The sequence below is a fragment of the Coturnix japonica genome, chromosome 1, assembly GCF_001577835.2.
Source record: "Coturnix japonica isolate 7356 chromosome 1, Coturnix japonica 2.1, whole genome shotgun sequence".
Lineage (NCBI taxonomy): Eukaryota > Metazoa > Chordata > Aves > Galliformes > Phasianidae > Coturnix > Coturnix japonica.
In genome coordinates this window covers 13,251,935-13,273,665 of record NC_029516.1, presented here as the reverse complement: position 1 = coordinate 13,273,665, position 21,731 = coordinate 13,251,935, and the positions used below count along the sequence as shown (strand labels likewise).

General features: G+C 40.3%; 1 protein-coding gene across 3 annotated transcripts in view; it reads right to left on the bottom strand.

Annotated features, from left to right (window-relative positions):
* Nucleotides 1-1,416: 1,416 nt before the first annotated feature.
* The window catches only part of DUS4L (dihydrouridine synthase 4 like), a 31,553-nt gene continuing 11,238 nt past the window's right edge, over nt 1,417-21,731 (bottom strand). Inside the window, exons 1-8 of one of the 3 annotated variants that reach the window (XM_015851308.1) lie at nt 20,554-20,703; nt 20,166-20,269; nt 17,278-17,378; nt 16,022-16,172; nt 12,259-12,394; nt 9,981-10,092; nt 3,739-3,839; nt 1,417-2,383 (exon numbers count right to left, since the gene is read on the bottom strand). In XM_015851308.1, the coding sequence (XP_015706794.1) occupies nt 2,345-2,383; nt 3,739-3,839; nt 9,981-10,092; nt 12,259-12,394; nt 16,022-16,172; nt 17,278-17,378; nt 20,166-20,257 (732 nt within the window). In that variant the 5' untranslated portion in view covers nt 20,258-20,269; nt 20,554-20,703 and the 3' untranslated portion in view covers nt 1,417-2,344. Of the gene's footprint in view, nt 2,384-3,738; nt 3,840-9,980; nt 10,093-12,258; nt 12,395-16,021; nt 16,173-17,277; nt 17,379-20,165; nt 20,270-20,472; nt 20,492-20,553; nt 20,704-21,731 lie in introns of those variants that run through there. The other 2 variants (XM_015851373.1, XM_032442442.1) reach the window with 2 other exon arrangements.

Here is a 21,731-nt window from a genome sequence, read left to right as displayed (position 1 = left end):
TCCTACAAAACAGGCAAAGATTGACCAAACTGCCTCAAAGTCTGAGGGTTAAAAGAGTGCAAGTTCAGTTTACTTTTTCCCAGTACATGACCTATAATGTAAAATACTACTGACTAGAAAGTTTTACCTAAAATTGATCAATCCAAATTCCCACAGGTTCTGAACACTGATGAAATATTTTGAAACTTCTGGGGGCAAACTTCTGCCCCCAAAAGCTGCCTCTACACTCTCTCATTGAGCCAATCACTATCTTCCCATTAGGCAATAGGAAGTGCCAGGCTGAGGTATGTGGTGTAATTACAAAGGGTAGTATGAGCATCACGTGCTGAATGCATACTGCACATTTAGAAATACTATGTACGATCTTCAGCTTCCATGAAAGGCGTACATACCACTATGCATGCCTTCAAACTCCAGTAATGCCCTACAGCAAGAAGGGTGAAGCATCTGATCTTTCTACTCAAGGTAAAGTATCGATAACATCAGTGCAAGCACAACCATTTTGTTCCATATTACTCTAAGATACACAATCATAGACAAAGAGTACACTTGATGATGGCTTTCATTTATATTACTAACTATCTACTTATAATACAGGAAGAAATGCTTGAATTTCAATGAGTAGATAACAATAAATAGCAAAACAAGTACTGCTCACTATTGTTTTCAGTCTAAAAAAACACTAGGTGATATGTGGGGGGACAGTGTTAATTCTGTTCTTCAAAGCCACACTTGCTTACACACACACGTTATCCTTTTATAGAGAGTTTAATAGTTTGTATTTATGTGTGTGTATATATGCACATAGAGAGAATTTAAAGTATACAAGACTATTGTAGAACCTAGAAAGAACTGATAGATCCACAAACATTAGTCTTTGATATCCAGAACCAGTCTTCTAAGATGAAGCAGCATCACTTCCCAGGCTTCCAACCACAGTGTTTGGATCAGAATGCAAAATTAGGATAACGTTCTGTTAAATATTACAGAGCAATTGAAAAAAGTATATTAAAAAAACAAACAAGCAAACGTATAATGACATCTCCAAAAATGGGGGAGAGGTGAGGTTGCTACTTCAAATCTGGGAAGTTTTGAAACAAACAAATCTGCAGTTTCATAGAATCTCTCTAAGTACTTTCTACATCTGCAAGGTTGAACTATTTTTCTTTTAAGCATCCTTTCTCAGTATGCTACGATGCTTTGTAGAATTTTCACACAGCATGAGTACACAGTACTCAACTACACACAGTTGAGTACTATTTCCAGAGCAATCCAAATTACCCTGATGAAGAAGGTGGCTGTATTTCTAGAATCTCAGTATCACCAAGTTAGAAATGCATTTTGTTCTTTGTCTATGGGCATAAACACACATCTCTGGTAAGACAGTACACTTACATGAATAAACCGACACTCACAAACTTCAGCAATCTCTTTAATATAACAAACATATCCAACAAAAAACTCAACTTTCAGAATGCCAAAGAGGGCTTATGCAGAACAGTGCACATTTATTCTGAGGTATTGTATTCATGAAAATAAAACAAAAAATAAAACCACCCAAACCAACACAACTACCCTCCAACATTTTAGAAGGATTTTTAGCAAGGCAAAAGCAGTTAGGTGGCAATAAATGAGTAAGCATATGTAAACAGTGTAAAAATACAGAATATTAATAACAACCAATGCAAAACTTTGGTTATGAAAACCGATGTAACCCCATAAATTGAAAAAAAATAAGCCAGAATAATGCAAAATATCACTTGTTAAAATAAGCTCATCCCTGCAGCTCAGTGAAAGCCAGAAGCTGGCAGGATGGATTTCAAAATACTTTCCTTTATTTAGTTACTTTCTTTAGATTGATTGTCATTCAGTTTTCCATGGAAAGCCAATGACTGATGAAAAGCTTCTTCAGTCCACTGGTGAATGTACTTTTGAAGATTCCAACAAGGTGTTGCAAATGATGTCTGTATAAGTAATTGTTTTTTGTCATTCAGCATGACATTCAATCCCACTCAAATGTTACAAGCAAATGGTGCATTAATCTTTTACCATTTTGGAAGGTGAGAGCTTGGAGATCAGTTGCTCCAGGTGAGAGATTTTCACGTTTTAACTCTCAAGAGCAGTGACAAACTCCTTTGTAGACCTGGTAAACCACTAAACATTTTATTTCAAACAAATAATATATTGGCAACCAAGATATATTAGTGGAATCAAGATTGTGACCAGCAGTGCACGTGCTTCTCAGAAAAATCAAGCTTTGTTTCAGATGCACATCAGGAGCCTAAGCAGCATGAGGCTTTTCACACTGAAACAATTATGCCAATACCACCTGCCCGAGGCACACTTACAGGTCTTTCCTGTCTTCCGCTTTACTTGAAGCATTCTGAAAATAGAATAAAAAAATAAATCACATTTTATGTTTAGGAAGACATGATGGTAGATGCACTGTTTTGCCCCCTTGTAGTTGTATCTGCTTTGTTCACCACACACTCTTCAAAGCTGCAGTTCCATCCATACCATCCCTATGTAACATGTGCTTCTGATCCTACTATATTAACAGCCAGGTAGCCTGCTTCTCCTCTGATCACATTACAGTTGAACTGTGCAGCAAACTAAGCAGTAAATGCTTTCTACTAATAACTCTTAGGGATAAATTGGTTGCATCTACTGCACACTCAGTACCTCCTGTACTTTCCAGTTAGAAGTAAACTCAAAACCGTAAGGATGTGCGCACCAGACCATAAAACTGCTAGAAATGCAGCAGGACTCCTACACAGGGAAGCACAAAGAGAGCACATAGATGGTGGTCTCAACTTTGGAGCACAAACTGATTGAGTAGTCCCTAAAGGACATGATGAGGCAGAGAAAGCAGTGGGGAGCTTCACACAACACAAAATTATAACCACCTCAATTCTGCAATTTTATCAGCTGATTTCTTAATATATGACCAACAAACTGAACTGCTCCTCTTGCAAAATGGTCACCGGAATTTTAACATCAACGTATTTTCTCTCAAGGCCACTACTTGTAAACAGACTAACATTCACATTTATTGATCAATTTCAACCCAAATTAACAGGGTCAGGAAGATGTTAGCAAGAAAAATACAAACACCTCATAGACAAAAAGAACATGCAGGGTTCCAGTTCTACCTGAAATAACTACCGTATATGTTACAGATACTATTGCCATGCACATATGCAACCCTTATCAAACAGCTAATACAGTCTGAGCTCATTAAACTTCTATTTTGTACTTCACTTGGAATTTTTATATTTGCCTGCCTTTAGCTTAGGCGGTTTCAGTTTTTTTCTTCTTGCATTGTAACAGCACTGCAACATTTATAACTCACTGTTGCAAAAGCATGTTTAAAGAGCAAACAAAACACAATGACACCTATAAACTATGTATATACCACACACACCACTGCTATCATTTTCTTAGGAGCTTCAGTTTGGTCCAAAACTGAATCTTAGCTCTCAAAGGACATGAAAATAGTGTCTGTAGATGACCTAAAGTGCAAAGAAGAAAATGCAAGTAGCTTTGCCATCCAGTTCTTTCACAACAAAATTTTACGGTTCTTTATGTGTTTAATGAAGTTCAAGGAGTGCTTCCCATTTCAACTTTATGCTGTACTACAGGTTTTGGTAAATTCTTTGCATTGTAAATAGCTAACAAACAGAATTCTGCAGCACAGTTCAGAACACTGGGCTCACATGGTGAGACAGAAACACCCACCTGAAGTCGTTCATATTCTTTCATCAGATTGTCATATTCTCTTCTAAGGCCTTCAGACTGCTTCTTAACTGCTGCCACTTCATTATTTGCCTTGTGGAGAGCTGTAAAATATCAGGATTTGTGTTTTAATTATTAACCGTACTATTGTACTTCAGAGCTCTGCTGACATGTCAGTGCTCCATCGGACTTGCCAGCCCTTCCTTGTGAAAATTGAAATTTAGAATGGAGCATCCCAGAAGGACACAGGAACAGATGAGGACAGGGAAGGGAAGGGAAATGACTTATATTGCTGCTGTATGAAAAGGTAAAGGCAAAACCAGTAAACTTTGAGAGGAATGAGTAAATGATGAGACTGTAGTCTTATGCCATACTGCAGGAGATTAAAAATGACCTGCAAGATCATCTAGTCCAGCTGTCTTCCCATTACCGTTGCTATCACATGCCACTAAACCATCTCTTGTAGCTCCTCATCCAGATGCCAACAGTGTGCACAATCCTTTGCCCATGAGCTGCCTGAAAACAGACTGCTCTTCCCCAGAGACCTCCCACACACTGCAGCACTTCTCTGAGAGCCTGTTCTCAAAAGATGAAAAGCGACTAGATGTGCTTTCTGTAAGCACCTAGATACAAGCACTTCAGTATGAGCTGTGTTCCACTTAGGGAGCTTACTCTTGATCCCTGAGACATCAGGACACAGACTCTGACCACTTTCCCACATGCCAAAAAGAAGATTCCCTTCCTCAGTCTTTTTTGTTTCTTCATTTTTTAATTTGATGTTTAGATTAAAATAATAATAAAAATTAAAAATCAGTCTGCAACAGTTCTTCCAATAATATTAACTTCACTTACCTGCAATTCTGGTCTATCGAAGTTAATTACATTTAAGCTTATTGATTCTATCGTGGTCAAAAATTAATTCTGTATCCTTGCATCACTCCTTTCACCTCACTTTGCATACATATCCCTTTAATGCAATCTTGATGTCACCAATGCAAAAACCTTTTTCTTACGATCTCAGTATTTGGAATTAACAATGATTTCCACATAGCCAGTAAGTGAAAATCGTATTGTATTTACTCCATTTGACCTTCTCTCCTTTCTTGCTACTATTTAAAGTACTGATAGTAAAATTTAGAAATCGCTCTGAAGAGAATATGTGACAAATGGTTAAGATTCTGATTGTTAAGTTGTAGGCAAAAAGCACATCCATGTAGAATTTCACCTCTGCTACATTTGCCTTTGAAGTTATGTTTGTTCAGTTACTGTAAAAAATACTCAGTTTCTGAAGAGGACAACTAGTGACTAATGCTATTTAGCTGTTTATAAGCAGCAGAATAATACTTTAGTTGCAACCACAAACAACTGTATCATTAAAGTATGAACAAAATGTCTAAAAATATCTGCAAATCAAGAAAGCAAACAAGGCAGTACCGTGCTTCAATGTTTTGACCAAAATAGATGTGTGACAGGAACAACTCACCCAACCCCAGAAGAACAAAGAGCAAAGAGCAGACTGTCCTTTCCACCTGTGTTGGCTATGGATAAGAAAGCCAGCCTGCTGGGTGACACTGTTAATGTAGCCCACCTACATTCTTAATCTACTCCGCCTCAAGCATCCCCAGGGACCGGACTTAATGGACACAATAAAATGGAGTGCCGTACCTTTGACAATGTGAATTCTCCATCATGCCAGCTTCTCTGGATGACTTTTTGTCAAGCAACTGAGGCTTTCCATACACAGCTGCTCTGCTATTCTGCCAAGATATGAACACTGCACTACAGCTATATCCATGATACAGGTATACTGTTTGCCATAAGGATTGCATCAGAGGAACACCCAACCACTATAAAACAGAAAATACTTTGTTTGCATAATACAGCCAATTATTTCCAGCTTCCATCTGACCTGTTGATTTGCCTCACAGGAGCCAGAGCAGCTGGAATGGCAGCAAGCAAAACTCAACAGCTGACTGTTCCTACCAAGCAAATACACGAGGAGGTGTAAGTGTAAGCTCCTAAGTTAACATGACTAGAGAGAGAAATAGTCACTAAGCCTTTGTATAAAGAAAACCATGCTTGCTGTACACAGCACCATCCCTTTGAGTCATCAGGTATAAATATTTCTTGATGTGACAGTAAGCAGTGGCTCTCATAGTTACAATTTCATGGTTGTAAAAGGTAAAATTAAGTAAAGCAGACTTTGTTCCTAAGCATTCCTCTGCCACCTCAATAAAAGGTGACCACAGCCAATTAATTCAGTTCACTGCCCCATATCTCCTCTTCCCACCTTACAAAGGAAAGCTGACAAAGGGTGATTTTTTGTGTCTGTTTGTAAGAACTTGAGTGGTGCTACAGTGAAGCTCAACACATACGCTGCCTTCCCTTATGTCACCAGCCTGCCTGACAACATGAAGGCCAAGCTGAATCTGCACCAGTGGCAACAAGTTCCATGACATGCTTTCACAATGTGTATATTAATGACTTCTATCCTTCCAACAATCTTCATGTTGTAGGTCTTTACATGCATATTTTCTAGAATAGTCTAGAATAGTTTAAAAGCTATTTCAAAACCAAATGTCCACACATATACTCTTGTTCTCTTCAGTCTCCTCCAGTGCTACACAACCAAGGAACAGAAGTACCTGTGACGCATCCTGTGCACAAAACAAACCTCATTAAAGGACTCACAGGAGTTTTACCAGAATCTTCTCCTGCCCTCATTGTATGTCTGGAACAACAATGCACGTAAAGAAAGAGTATTTTAAGGAAATAGCTGAAGGTCAGTAGTACCTAAATGAGTTGAGACCCTAATGTCAACGAACTAGTCAAGATTCTGACATCAGCTCTGTTCCGCTGCAAGTCCGAATCAATACCAGTTTTCCTGTATGAATTTCTGTTGTGTAAACAAGGTGGAAGCCTTTACCATACACTAGAACAGCATCACCAAAAAGATGACCTGAGATAGCAGAAAAATGAAATAATACAGCATTGCACAAGTCTCCCTCCCGCCCAAAGGGTCCCAATAGTTACAAACAGGCATTTCAAACACGAGCATTCCCACAGCTGTGAGTGAGGAAACAAAGTTAATGCACTCAAAGTCCCACTCATGACCTCAGTCAAAGGATAGCTGTCAGGATAGCTGCTTTGTGAAGCTTCTTTTAATTCTATCCTCATCTTCAGTTGGTGATGGTTTATTCTGTTATAACTTCTTCGATCAATTTCAGTACAAACCAAGCAACATACCAATGCTACACGGACTACATTTGTCACAATTAGCATTTTGGATATATGACCACCACAGTAATGTCACAATTTACCAACAAAAAAAAAAAAAACCAACACAAAATGCACAATATAGTTACCTATTACTGTCCAATGTTGCATCAACTTTCCCTTTCCCAGAAAGATCCCATAGGGTTGACATCAGCAGCTACAAACAGCTTTCAACTATCTCAAGGTTTTGTTAGAAATTTAGCTAATGTGTAGCAGGAAAAATATTCTCAGCTCTGCACTGAATAGTGCTAGAATTACTCACTTTTAGATATCCTTGAGACACTTTTTGTAACAGACATTTATCAGTAAAACACCATCTCAAAGTTATTCACAAGTCAAGTCATTACATGTCTAGGTATGCTAGAAATGGATTTAGGCTGTTACAAGCGCTGGTGCCACTGCTGGGTGCCTATAAAGCCACCAGCATGTGGGTCTGCAATAAAGGAGAGAAAACCTACCCCCTTTTCCTTCATTTTGAAGAGGAAAAAAAAGGCCTCAATGGGGATAAGAAAATTAATTTTGAAAATATAACAAAACCGGCTGAAATCTTTGACAGCTCATTCCAATCTTCCTTCAGAATGAAGGAACTTCACTGCTCAGTCTCCTTGCCTTGTACTTTTACTTCTCCACCTGCCCAGAACATTAAGTTGCAAAATATCTTACTTTAGGACATCTTTTGTGGTTAGCTGAACAAAACATAAAAGGCAGATTGCACTTCCCACAGAAGGTAAAAAGCTGAATATATAGATGAATCTAGTTGAAGTTTCTAACATGTACTGTCTATGTTACAATTTCACTCAGAATTTCAGGAAGGGTCTTTTCTTTGCCAGAAGCTATAAAGAACATGTTTCAAAACCTTACAGAAAATTTACCTCTCCCTTCAAGCCACAGCACTAATCTGTTGCTAAACTGATGACTACTAAGTACCGCTCCACTGAGACACCCCCTACCTCTCAATCCTACTATCAATGAATCATCCTATCACCACACATCAGTAGGTTTACAAATGTACCAAACCAGACAAATGGATATTTGAAACTACTGAGTGAAAAACCCAAATTTCCAACTCTTACTGACGTTACAGCAAAAACAAAAAAAGGAAGTTTTCTTTTTTTATTAGTTTTGTTCTGTTTCAAACCGAGCTGCCATCTATATTCTTAATCTCCTCCTCAAATGCCCCCAGAAATTCAGGAACTAGACTTTGTGGACACAGGGGAAAGGTTTTGTTTCAGTCATGCTTAACAGCATGTAAAAAATTGAAAAGCTTGTTTTATTTCTTTGTAACAATCCCAACTTTGATTTTATGTGAAGCATTTCTCACATTTAGGGAGCATAATCTCAACATTTACCTGCTCAACTGGAGAAGTTTCAAAAGAAACCAGTAGGTTCAACTGACATGCAGAGTAATGCTCCATTGAAGGCTGTGTCTACAGATGGGTTTAGCGTTTGTTATCAAGTACTTCTAGTTTGCTGGATATCAGTTTGCTCAAAATAAGGTATACGAAAACTTAAAGAAACCTAAGATAGACATAGCCCCACACCATCTAACTGATGATGGCAATTAAGGTAACCATGATATTTTCTGTTTGAGGTTTAGGCTGCAAAAGGGGGTGGCAACAGGAAAAGGGCTGTAAATGATTCCCGATTCATTAAGACCTTCTCCCCTACTTATCCCCCCCAGCAAAAAGACTCAAGCATGCCTTAATTTATGTATCTTTTAGGTAGACAACAGCCTGTGGAGAGAACACAGCTGAAGCAGCATGTGGTAAATTTATTTATTCCTCCGCTTTCTCAAGTGCTACCGACTGAAAAGCTTACATTATATTAATGTCACATACCATCAGATAGTTTAAAGAAAACGTACACATTTATATTTTTCATTGATCCTGTCACTCCAAAGGTAGCTTTCCTAAATTTCTATAAGAAAACAGCAGGAGAGGGAAAACCCACAATCAAACCCCGCCTGGGAATGTGAATTAATGAGACCTTCTGTTTAGAAATTCTTGCTGCTTCAAGCCTAGCTGAAAACAGCTGCTCTGTTCTTGTTTGCCTCCCCAGTGGACAACAGAAAGGATTTCACACAATATTTGGCGTTGCTATTTTTTGCAGCTCCGTAGCAGCACCATGCAATATGAAAGGGGAACTGTGTTTTGATGACAATGTGCCATCCGGGGCCAGGAAATTTTGTAATAGCCTGTATATCTGAATAATGCTTACAAGGCAGCAGGCAGTGTTATCTCAAAAACACTAATTTCAGATGAGTAGATGTTCATAAGCCTAGACAAATCCTAACAGGACAGAACTAAACAGGTAAAATCTGCTCTGTTTCAACTTGGACTGCCATGAAAGTAGTTTTGACAAGCTAAACGTGGAAACTCCTAATATGCGCCATGATATAAATTGCAAGAAATGTTTCCTATTAGACTTGAAAAGGATTAAAAAAAAATAAAAAATTCACCTCTACTGCATGAGATACAGACATTGAAAATACCATTTAAAGACTTCTCTGCAACCTGCCTTAAAACCTGCTTCATACCAAAAAAAAAAACAACCCAAACTAAAAATCTCAACCATATACTTCCCCATTTTATATATAGAGTTTAGTTGTTACATGACATGAAAGATCAGTTTGATGCCTGCAGAAACTTGCAGTTTATTCTGTATCTTCACCAATGAGATTTAGGGGATAAGTCAACACCATTAAAATGTATCAGTTCCATTTGTTTATAATTACAATTTAACTAAGGTGCTCAAATCATATCACTAACATTTTCATAATGAAAACATCTCCTATAACATGGTGGTGGTGACGGTGTATTTTTCCAGTTCCTTATCAAATGTAAAGAAATTCCAAACCAAGCGTTTGTACACACTGTATAGTTAATGCAATTCCAAGACTATATTTTTGACCCTTAGTGTTGAAAAGATCTTTTCTTTATTCTCAAAAAAAAGTCCAACCCAATATTTACCATTTGTTGTCTTCTGTAGTTCTGCTTTCAGCTGTCCAATTTCCTTCCTCAATTTTCCATTAATTGTTTCCACCGCCTCTTTGTTTTCACCGCTTCCTTTCTCATTCAGGGCCTATTAAAATCCATAGAAGCTGCTGTTAATTCTGGTTAAATTAGTTGAGTCTTAATGTCAAACTATCAGAGAAAGTCAGCCTTGATCTTGCAAAGCAACAAGTTTTATCATATGTTAATATAATGGACAGACAACCACTCAGTGAGGACAGCGTCACGCTTATGTGCAATCAGTTCTATTAATTAAGTTATCCTGTTTTATATGTCACAAATCCATCATCTTAGGTTCATAGCTACTGTTTTAACCTTCAGAATATCTCGACACCCAGAATAGATTTTCACTGAAATTCAAGTAACAACTAAGAAAGGATTCAAGAAACGCCCTGTAAGTGCTAGACACAAGAGCAGTTTGCTCCCCGTATACTCAAAATGTTAGCACTACTTTACTTCTGTATGCTCTTATCACTAAATCACCAACAGCAATTCCTTAAAGTATTACACATTAAGGATTAGACCCCTTCATTAGACTCTTTGCCCATATTGCTTCCAGTAGCTAACCAAGCATCATCTTTGTTACCAAAATAGCAAAAAACAGTTGTAAATTCTTAAAGGGATTCCATTTGGCTGCCAGTAACAAAACTATAGTCAATTTATTACGAGGTCTCATATTGCTTTCTATACTTTGCTCTCACCTCTTTCTATTAATACAGTTATTTCTATCAACTTTTGTCTCAAGTCCTGTGCTTCATGGACCTTCTAAAAAGGATACAGCATGAACCTGATGAACTAGGCTGTGCAGTATTTACACTCAAATCCAGAGTGCCTTACATATAACTGCTCATTCCTCTCTCTGATGGCAGAACAAAGCACATTTGTAAATGAACACAAATGCAGAGGGCCAAGCCACAGAGGAACTTACGCCATATGAGGTTATTAAAACAAAACAAAAACCCAATGAAATTCAACATTTCCAGCACAATGGAGACCCAGCTACAGCATGGTGGTTGTAACTGTGGATACCACTGCTTTTGCAAATCATGAAACCAAAAACACAAATAGAGACGAACAGGAATGCAGTTTCCAGTTTCTGGCTATCACTTACAAGCAGCTACGAGAATGTGTTGCTTGGGAAACACACTTAAGAGTGAAAGCAGAACAAAAAGAGGACTTTTGGCCAAATCCCAGCAGGGATTTGAGGAAAAAGTGTCCCAGGATGCAGCAAACAGACAAGTTCCAAGGCTATGGGTGGGAGTCTGGACCTTTCTGACAGAATACCAGACTCAAAGACTTTAGAGTCATTTTATACTTGGGAAATATGTCACCCACACTCCAGTGATTCTCATTTCATGATACATCTCAAACAACCTTGTTTTGTATCTTTCTAGTACCTTTTACCCAGAGACTGTTCCCTTTGATTTATTACAAAAAAGCCAAGAAAACCCCAGCACTCTTAACCATAAACACAACTCTAGACAAGAGTGGAAGGAAACCAATACACACCTGCTGTGACTTTTATTTTGAGAACATGTCATATTTAAGAATGCTGTATGAATCTCCCTACCTTGGGTATCTATAATTTAGTTTATAGTTCATTCTCTTTGAACTATAGTCACAGTAGCCAATGGCAAGACTCAATACATCCGGACAGACACCTGCTGACTTCCCTTCCTGTATATAACTGTATACCAAACCACAACAGACAAACCATAGCTTACTTTCCTCCACTCTTATGAAAAAAAAAAGGTGAAGTGTCTTTGGGCCATTGGTGGGTTGTTGTTTTTTAGTAAGAAATGTTTGGTACTGTTTTCATTAATAATACAGCAGTACTCTACAGAAAAAGCTAGACAAGACTGCTTGGAGCAAGTCCTGTTCAGAAGAAACAGCACCAGAACAGCTGTACTGAAGGCTTCTCTGTGCTGGACTGTCACATCCCTGATCTAAATGGCCTGACCTGAAGTCCTCAACTTACCAAGATTAAACTTAGAGACACTTTAATAGTATTAATACTTAGACAAAATTCACATTGGAAAGAGAGAGCTTCCTTCCTTCATTTACTTGGATTACTGTAGTTTCCCATTGAAATTTCTATTCAGTATTCTGAACTGCATACGGTAAGAAAATTATTCTTCCTTTGTCCACCAGAAAAAAAAAATCAGTAGCAAATCATCTCCAGCTTATTTTGTATTACTTTGTGCGTAAGAAATAACTAAAAATGTTTAAAAGATACCTCCTGTAGCCTTTCATTCTCAGCCAGGTATTTTTTGGCTGCTTCAGTCGCGTCGTTTACTTGTGTTTCCAGAGCGGCATGAGATGACATGCCCTTTGCCAACTGAGTAAGAAGGGTAACAGTACGTCTCAAAACACTGGTGAAGAAACACAGTGAACAGCACAGTAATTTACAGTACAAATTGAAAACAAAACAAAAAAACAAAGCATCAACAAAACAAGCCCAATACACAAAAAGAAAAACCCCATTTATCTCTCTTTTAGCATTAGATGTGAAAGCATCTACTTAAAGCACCTGAAGGCAAAAATCCAGGTCCAAAGATAGTAAAAGTGAGGTAAACAATTGAAAAGGCATTAATTCATTGACAATCTGTTTTAACCTGATAAAGGAATCTTCCTCTCCTCCCCAAAACCACACCTATTAGGAGGTCAGGGGCTTGTTTGCTTAAAGGCTGAAATGTGCTTACCTGACTTTCTGTTTTAAACACGATTAATCTCTGAATACAAGATCCGAGCAGTAAGTATGGCCATAAGTATCATTTAAATTTTAAACAAACGAACAAAAAAACCAAGTATTTTGTAAAAGGCCTTACAATAAAATACCGTCAAGTTTCTTCTTAGCTCTCACACCCACTTCGAATCAAGGGAAGGCCAAAGCACTACTAAATTCATTCCTGAAATATGACTATACAGATGCTTTGAAAAAAAAAAAATCTGAAAATCCTAATAATTTATTTTTTCCACAAATGAAAGCATATTAATAGACTTGTTAACTCACAAGGTAAGCCTTCCCAGTTTTTACATTGAAAGCTCATTTCCTTACTTTTTTTGGTTATTAAAACCAAAAAGTTAAGGCTCCCACGTCATTGTATTCCAAGATGCAGCAACCAAAAGTCAGTAAAACATCCTGACTAAAACAGTCACTGTATCACGTAGGTTGGAAAAGCCTTCATGAGGTCATCCTGTCTGAGGACCGGCCCAAAGAAAGCAGAGCGGACCGCTCAGGGCCTTGTCCCGTTGAGTTCCTACCATCTCCAAAGACACACATTTGGCAGAATTTCGTAGTATTTGCCCATTCTGAACAGCAGAAAAATACTTTTTAATCAGAAGCTGAAGGTTTCAGTCTGTGCCTGCTGCCTCCTGACATTCCGATGTGGGTCAATAAGAAAAGCTAGCTTCATCTTCTCAGCGATCTCCCACAAGATAGCTGTTCAAACCCAAACAGTCTCTGCCTCAACTTCTGTTTTCAAAGGCTGAAGACAAGCAACTGTGGCCTCACCTTATATACGCTTCAGTGCCTGACATTCTTGGTGCCAGTATCAATGTTTCATAAAGGGGAGCCAAAACTGGACATGGTCCTGCAACAGTAGTCCCACATGCACCAGACAGGGATAAACAATCATTTCTCTTGAACTGCTGGCTACACCCTTGCTATTACAGCTCAATACACAATGGACAGTCCACCAGGACTCCCAGGTCCTCTTCTGTGAAGATGCTTTTTACCCTGCCATTTAGCCTCCAGCCTGTATGTTGCAAGAGGTTATACTACCAGAGGTAATACTTTTCATCTGCTTTTATTTCACAACATGAGGTTTCTGTCAGCTGATCCCTCCAGCCTGTGTAGCTTTCTGAACAGCAGCACTGCTCACCAAGATGTCCACCATTCAGGTTTGGAATTCTACAGTCTGCAGACTTGTTGGAAGCACACTTCAACTCATCACTCAAGTTGTCAACATGTTCATTAAATGCTACTGGGTCCAGTAGCAATCCCAGAGAGACAACACTTGGGATATGCAATACCAATTAAATTCCTTTGAGTCCAACACCCAGTGAATTTCCCACGCCCCTTTTTCTGCACTTCTCCAGGCCATCCTTCTCCAACTTAACTATCAGAATACAAAAAGAAACGACATGTGTAACTCTAGCAATGCCTCTGACATTATGTGCTCTGCCATTTATCCACATAGACAGTGATCTAGTCACAGAAGGCAACAGGAATGATCAGGCACGATCTCTCATTAAACCTGAGCTGGTTGTTTCCAGCCACTGAATTCGCTCAAGTTCTCCCCAGCCGTACCTCCCAAAAGGCTAAAAAAAAATAATAATAAGTAAAATAAAAAATAGGGGGGCAGACAGCAGACCTTATCAGCAAGGAACAAAACAAAGTAAGGCTGGTAATGAGATACTCTGTGCATCATCCTTTCCATCATCCTTTGTAATTCACTCCCTTATCCCACTGAGCAGTGGGCCTATGTGTTCTTTAGCTTTCTTTGCATCTTCAATCCTCCACATCCCTCTCTGGTTTCAATTCCAGCTGAGTTTTAGTTTTCCTATTGCTATCCCTGCATAATTAAGCAGTGTTTTCTGTACCTGTCTTAGGTAGCCCACCTCACTTTCACATTTTGTTTACTTCTCTTTTCATACCCCAGATGAATCTGGATATCACTGCTAATCCATCCGAGCCTTCCGCCTTGTTTACTCGGCTTTGTGTGCACTGGATTTGTCTGTTCTTTTCTTCCAAGGAAGCCATCCTTGGAAAATCCATCAGCTCTCCTGAGCCTCCATCTCCTACAACAGTCTACCATTGGGTAATGCTGGCAAGATCCTCAAATATGCCAAAACCTGCTCTCCTGAAGTCCAAGACTGAAATTTCACTATTTTTGTTTTGTGAATGCAAACTTTACAACCTCACAGTCACCCCATCAATAGCTGGCATGGTGCATTTCTATTGCTGTTGTGCAAGGCAACAAATGACTTTGCTTTTATTTTCCCCCCCTCCATTTTTTGTACTCCAGTTTTGTGTATTTTCCTTGAAGTCCCTTCACACACAGTACTCCTCAAACTTGTCCAGGTAACAAAACAGCCACACTGGTGGAACAAGTCGATCACGTTCCAGGCATTTTCTTATTCTGTGTTCCCTTTTAGATCTGGGAAACGACAGGCAACTCACTGAAAGAAGATGGCCAACATTCTTTGTTCAATGTCACCATATAACGTAGAACTCGGAAAACTTCTGACCATTTTCCTATTCATTCACATTATTTGTTCAATTAGTCCACATCCTCTTTGTCCAGCTGAGAAGATCTGCAGGTTGTCATGTGAAGAATTACAGGTACTCTTGGTTGCTATCAGCAGTTAGAAGTTGTCCCTTCTGTTACCCTGTGCTACTCGCTGTATTTAAGAAACCTTAAAAGGATACCAAGCTTAAGGTCATAATACTCTATTAAATCAGCCGCCATAAAGTGTTTGCTTGATCTGAAACAATACCCAAAACTCACCTTGAAAGGTAGGGTATCATACTATAGTTCCTACCTACGAGCTTTCAGATTCAAGTTTTGCTTCTTAACACAGCAACATGAAATTGTACCAGCTTGCAACATATCAAGATTGCTTTAACAGTGCTTTAGTTTTCGAACCCTTTAATCCCAGCTAATTTTTTTGGAGAAAGCAAAACATGGAGCAAAGGTATAATGAAGGAAATTAGTTTTTCCTGAAGAAATTTCTGCAAAAATACATGTTTTCTTAAACATTCCAAACGTGGCATTTTATGTGCTGCTCATACATTCTGCCAGCATTCAGACATTGTACATTACATCCTCTGATCTCAACTGCCACATAGGCAATCTGCTCACATTTACTACTTCTAATTCCTTAAATTCAGCCTTTTAAGAATATTTTAGTTGCATTACTTTGTGCAATAGCTCTTGTCAGATATGTGATATATAGAAATCATGTACACAGACAATATAAAGCGTCATACTTACAGCCACAGAAATAAGGAAAAACCTGAGATATAAAGGTTTCTTTGTGACCTGAAGAGTTTCATTTGAATGTGATCGATAGCATTGGCATTGACATTTGCAACCTTCTCATTCACCTGAATGGCTGAGTACTTTCTAACTTCTCTAACAGCATCTGTAAACAAGAACAGACTGTTCTTAGCCACATCCCTGGGTATGCATTCACAATAAAATAAGCATAGTACTAGAAATACTTGGACATTTTGATCATCAAAGAGTAACATCAGTTATGTTATCCATAAAACTTAAAGACAAATCTTGATAAATCACTGAAGCAATAACATTTCCAGAGCAATGCGAAGTCACTGACCAAAACACACTTGAACAGTTATTTCCAACATCTATACCCAGACACCAGGAACCTGGCCACTGCTTTATCCCAGATCTAATTTTCCTCAAAAATCAGTGACCACTACCAACTCAAAAAGCAAGCTTTAATCGAAGTTTCCAATAGGAGATCAAAGAGAGTAAATTAATTTCATCGGTATTTGATCTTCAGCCATTCATTGAAATATCTACTTTGAGAGACTATAAACTATTTGCGTTTCACTAATTTGGTTATTATTAGGAATATGTAATTGCAGCTTAGTCTGATTTGTTCACACAGGAACATGCATAGGCACTCCTTCACCAGTAGCCAGGAATTAAACAGCATTTTAACTGCAAGGCAGTGGAAACAACTCCCTCCTATCTGTGTGGAAAGAACTATTTATATCACAGAAATAAGTGAAATACTTCATACACAAAGCAGTCAGCACAGTCATCATTCAAGCTCTAGTTTCACTAAAGCTTTATTCCTACATAGGCTCCAACAAATGTAGTCAACAATTGTATCTGTGCTGAACATAAGTACTCAAATAGCTCAGTGCTTTGATGTTTTCTTCTGGTGCATTACTTCAACAGCAGTCAAGAGAAAGAGTGCCATCTACTGCAGGCTGAGCAGCTCAGCCAAACAGACATCTTGTGTAACTAACACCCTGTGCAAGAAAACGAAACCAAGCAGCAGCCTACACCAAACCATTTTTGTTCCTCATTTACTACTTTGCCACTGTATCTGAATTCCCAATAAGAACACAGTACAAGATCTCTTTCATTCTAGTGGAGAGTTTCTAAAGAAATTAGCTGGGTTACAGTAGGCTTGAATCTTCTCAACTAACTGCCATGAACTCCATATACTAGCTATTTTTTTCTAGTTTATTAGAAAAGTATTTAACACTCACCAAGAAACAAGATGATCAGTAGAACTATTATTGTAAGGAACATTTTGTTCCAAAAGACGGCCATTTTGCTCCATAGAGGAATCATAAAAATCTTCTGCCATCTGCAAAACAACATAGTTATTAAAAATCATTAAACGTTATAAGACAAGTAGAACAGCCCCACAGAATAGAGCCTCATTATTGATATGAGACTTAAGAAAGGTCTCTAAACACCCATTTGAATCACCATATAACAACAAAAGCCCCAAACCAACAACCCTCCATGAATTAAGATTGCTTCTACCATCTTTCAGAGAGCTCATATTTTACACTGATGAGTCTGAATAGGATTGTTATCACAGTCTAACTTGCAAATGACAAAACATTGACAAGTCACACGTTTCTATTTTGTCGAGAACGTCTTTGAAGAGCATGAATTTGTCAGCTAACAATCAACCTCAGACAGGAAGAGGCCTAAGGATGGTGGAGACCACTTTTCTTTAAACAGTCATCTCTTCAGTACCAATTTGTGGAGCAAGCCGTGAGAATTCACACAGCACAAATACCTTAAAACCCAAAAGAAATAACAACAGTTCAGCTGTGCCACAGGTTAGAATGCAATTCTGCAGGTTAGTATCAGTGCTACTGCACTGACAAGGTACTATAGTAAAGTAATACCTACTTATGCCATAAGGGTGTTAACACAAGTACACTAGTCACCATCTGATCAATTAGACAGATTCTCCAACTTTTGTTAAGTTTATTTAATGTTCTCCAACAACTGTTAAAATTAATCCTTTAACAAAGAAGTTTTCTACCTACTGAGAATGTAATCATTCCCAACCATGTTCCGCACTAAAAAGAATTAAAGTATTTTATCATTCTGTGTGCAAAAAACCCTGCTTATGCCATTCAGTATAACCCAAACTCTTCACAGCAGACAGCTGGAGCCTACATCAACCAAAAAGCTCACTGTAATTAAGCCAAGTTACAACTCCAATGAAACCTACTTGCTAACTCCTTACGTGTGCATCTCCATGCCTCATACCCTATGATTCTGATGTACGCACCTTAGACCAAATACACTGCCAAGTTATACTAATGCTAAAAAACAGATCTCTTTACTGCAAAGTCTTCCTGTATTTTCATGCTCATTTTTTTCTCAAGAGGTAACATTAATGTTTATTAATGCGGTACTGCCTTTGGCAGCAGAAATCACGCGGATATACTTCCAAACTACAATGCTGGCCACCAGTACAATGTTACAACCAAGTGTCAGTACAGCTCTGTCTTTCTGAATGCCTTGCACTTCTATACTTAGAATGTACTCATTTCAAGGAACTTCGCTTGAAGCCTGAGACCCGGAAACCAGAACTTCAAAGAGCTGCAGTTTCACATCTCTGACTGTGCACGCATTACCCTCAGGACCAAACCAGCCCTCAAGGCCACCAAGATGCATAAGGCAGAACTGCTGCCCTCTGGTACTGTCACAACAGATAAACTCAGCCCTTAATTCTACAGGATTCCTGTGGACAGTTTTGTTAACAAGGTAACAGACCACGTCACAAAGATATGCTATTCCATCCTTCCAGAAACCCTTGTTTGAAAGAATAAATGAATTTTACAAGCCAAACATAAATATCTATTTATAACACTGCAGATTATGCATTTGCTTTTCAGCTTCAAAGATCAGATCCAGGCCTCATCTATGTCGTAAGAGAAACCTGTTTCAATACTGCCAACATACCCTGCGTGTGTCATCAGCCTGAATGAAGTCTTGCAGCTTGTTTCCTCACACAAGCCATTGTTAATAATCTGATTACAGCTCCCATCATGCTTTTCCCCTCTTACAGCTGGACCTTAGACTCAGAAACAACAGAAAACATGGGAACTCTGCAATCTGTATTGAAACACTGAACTCCTCATAAGCTGTGACATTGGCTGCAGGGGATTCAGCCCTTGCCAGGACCCTCCCACAGGTGTAAGCGATCACATTCTGACTCTGTGTTTTGGTTTACGTTACAGTAAAACCTGCATCCTTCATCCTAAAAATACCTTTAAGATGAAGAAAGCCAACATTTAACAGCTTTGCAACATTTAAGATCTTTACAAAGCACCACAGCAGCAGCAAATCTAAGGGGCTTTTTTTGTTTTTTAAGCTGATAATTCTGGAAAGAAATCTGAACTGTGCCTCCTGCAGGGAAGTTAACAGTATTTCCTCAGTGTTTCCTCAGAGGAACGAAAACAGCACTACCAAATTCAGAAAGCTACTTAGAGGAAACAAACTCCAAGTCAGGCCTCTGCAAATAACAGGAACATCTTGTTTCTGTTGTATTTCTTTCTGTTACTACAGGCATTTGCCTTAGGATTATCCTTAACATTTGTATTGTGTTCCAGAATTATTTTGTTCCCATATACATACACGGAGGCCTTTCCTACAGCAGCCCTGACTGCATCTTCTGCACCAAACTAAGCCTGTGTTTGTTTTTAAACAAGCCTCTAACAGCTGCCTAAACAAGCTTCTAACAGCTGCCTACAAGGCGTTCTGAGTGCCCAACGTGCCTTATCTGCTCTGTGCCAACAGCACAGCACACAGCCCGTTATGGCACGGCTCCCCAACAGGAGCATGCAGTGAGGTTTCAGGCCAGCTGAGAGCAGAGGGGCCAGTTCCCTCTCATTGAAGCAAGGCGAGAGGGGCTCAGTGCGGGAAGCCCAGCTGCTGGACAGGTAAATTAGAAGTGTGCAAGAAAATCCCATAAAGCTCCTTAAAACAGGCTCTGGTGCCTGAAACTCCTGCCATTCAGGTCTCAAGCGGCACTCCCACAGCTCACATCTATCCCGAGATGCACCAAAGCTCCACGTTCGTAACGATAAAAAAGTATAAGAACAGACACGGCCCGAGCTCCTACCTCAGCGGGGAGATGAAGGGCAGGCACAGCACGAGCAGCACTCCCACCTCGCCGTACAGGAAGGCGGCAACCGCCGTCCACTGGACAGTCATGGTCCCTGCGGCCTGCGGGGCAAAGCGGGGCTCAGCACTCACGGCCGGCGCTGCGGTTTGGGGCCTCCCGCCTGCGTTCCGAACGGGCTCCCCCCACCCCGTCCCGCCCGGGCCCGGCCTCCTCCACCGCCCCCCGGATGCGACGCAGCCCCGCAGGCCGCCAGCCCCCCGTCACCGCCCGCAGAGGGGCGGCAGCCTCCTCCCGTCTCCCCCACCGACTCCTGCGCAGCCGGGAGTCGCCGCTCGCCCCGGGCCTGTCCCCGTCCTCCCCCCCGTAGCAGCTCAGCCCTCGCAACCTCCTCGGCTTCAGGGCCTGATGGCGGCGGGCCGTTCTGAAACGGGGGTGGAGCGCGGCCTCGCCCCAGCGAACGGGCCGGGGCAGGGAGGCAGGGAAGCAGCAGCAGAACCACCCTTCCCACCGGCGCTGGGGCGGCGGAGCGGGGCGGAGCTGAGTGACACGATTGGGGCAGGCAGCGCCGCGGAGGAAGGATCCAGCCGGCCCAGACTCGTCCTGATAACCCCTCAAACCCGCTCCCATAGGGCTGGGGAATCCCAGTGATAACTGCCTGGGGTCCGGTGTGGCGGCAGGCAGCGTGCCCACAACCCCTCCTCTGCTGGGGTATGCATACGGCATCTACATGCTGAGAACGGTTAAAATCAACATCTTTGCTTCACATTCAGGCAGTGTTTGGATGCAGTCTGCTGCAGGAGCACACTGCTCCATGTCTCCAGCTTGTTAGATTCGGGTGTTGCTGTGCAGAGCCAGAGATTGGACTCAATGATACTTAACGACCCCTTCCAACTTGGGGTGTTCTATGACTCCAAAACATATGAAGATTCCATAAAGATGTTTTCACAAAGAAAGTACTGCCATTACTGCCATAAAGGCACAATGGTAGCTACCAAACAACTTTGAGACAATATCCAGCAGTTTTGTTTGGACCTCATGAGTAAAACCATATTCCTTCAGAAAGTTCTTTTCTGCCCTGTGTTGGGTGTAGTGTTCTTCAGCAGCATAGCAAGGTTTCAAGCATGGTGTGCCCACACATTGATACTGGAACTGGTTGCCCAAGGAGGTTGTGGATGCCCCATCCCTGCAAGCATTCAAGGCCAGGCTGGATGTGGCTCTGGGCAGCCTGGTCTGGTGGTTGGTGACCTGTACATAGCAGGGGGATGAAAAAAGGTGTTCCTTTTCAACCCAGGCCATTTATGATTCTATGATTTCTCAGCCATCTTTGCCACTTGCAACTCCCGTCATTTCTCCCCAGTAACCCTCATCTTTTTTCCCTGTTCTCAGTCTGGCTACATCTATACCCGCATTCAGTATTTCTGATACCATTAATTTGCTTATCTTGGCCTTGTGTGGTATTACTCAGGTAGTAACATGGTTATTGGATGCCATTAACCCTGCAAGTTCACAGTCCCAAATGGACTCCCCAAACTCTTTGGTTATTTCTGTCGTTCAGCTGTTTTT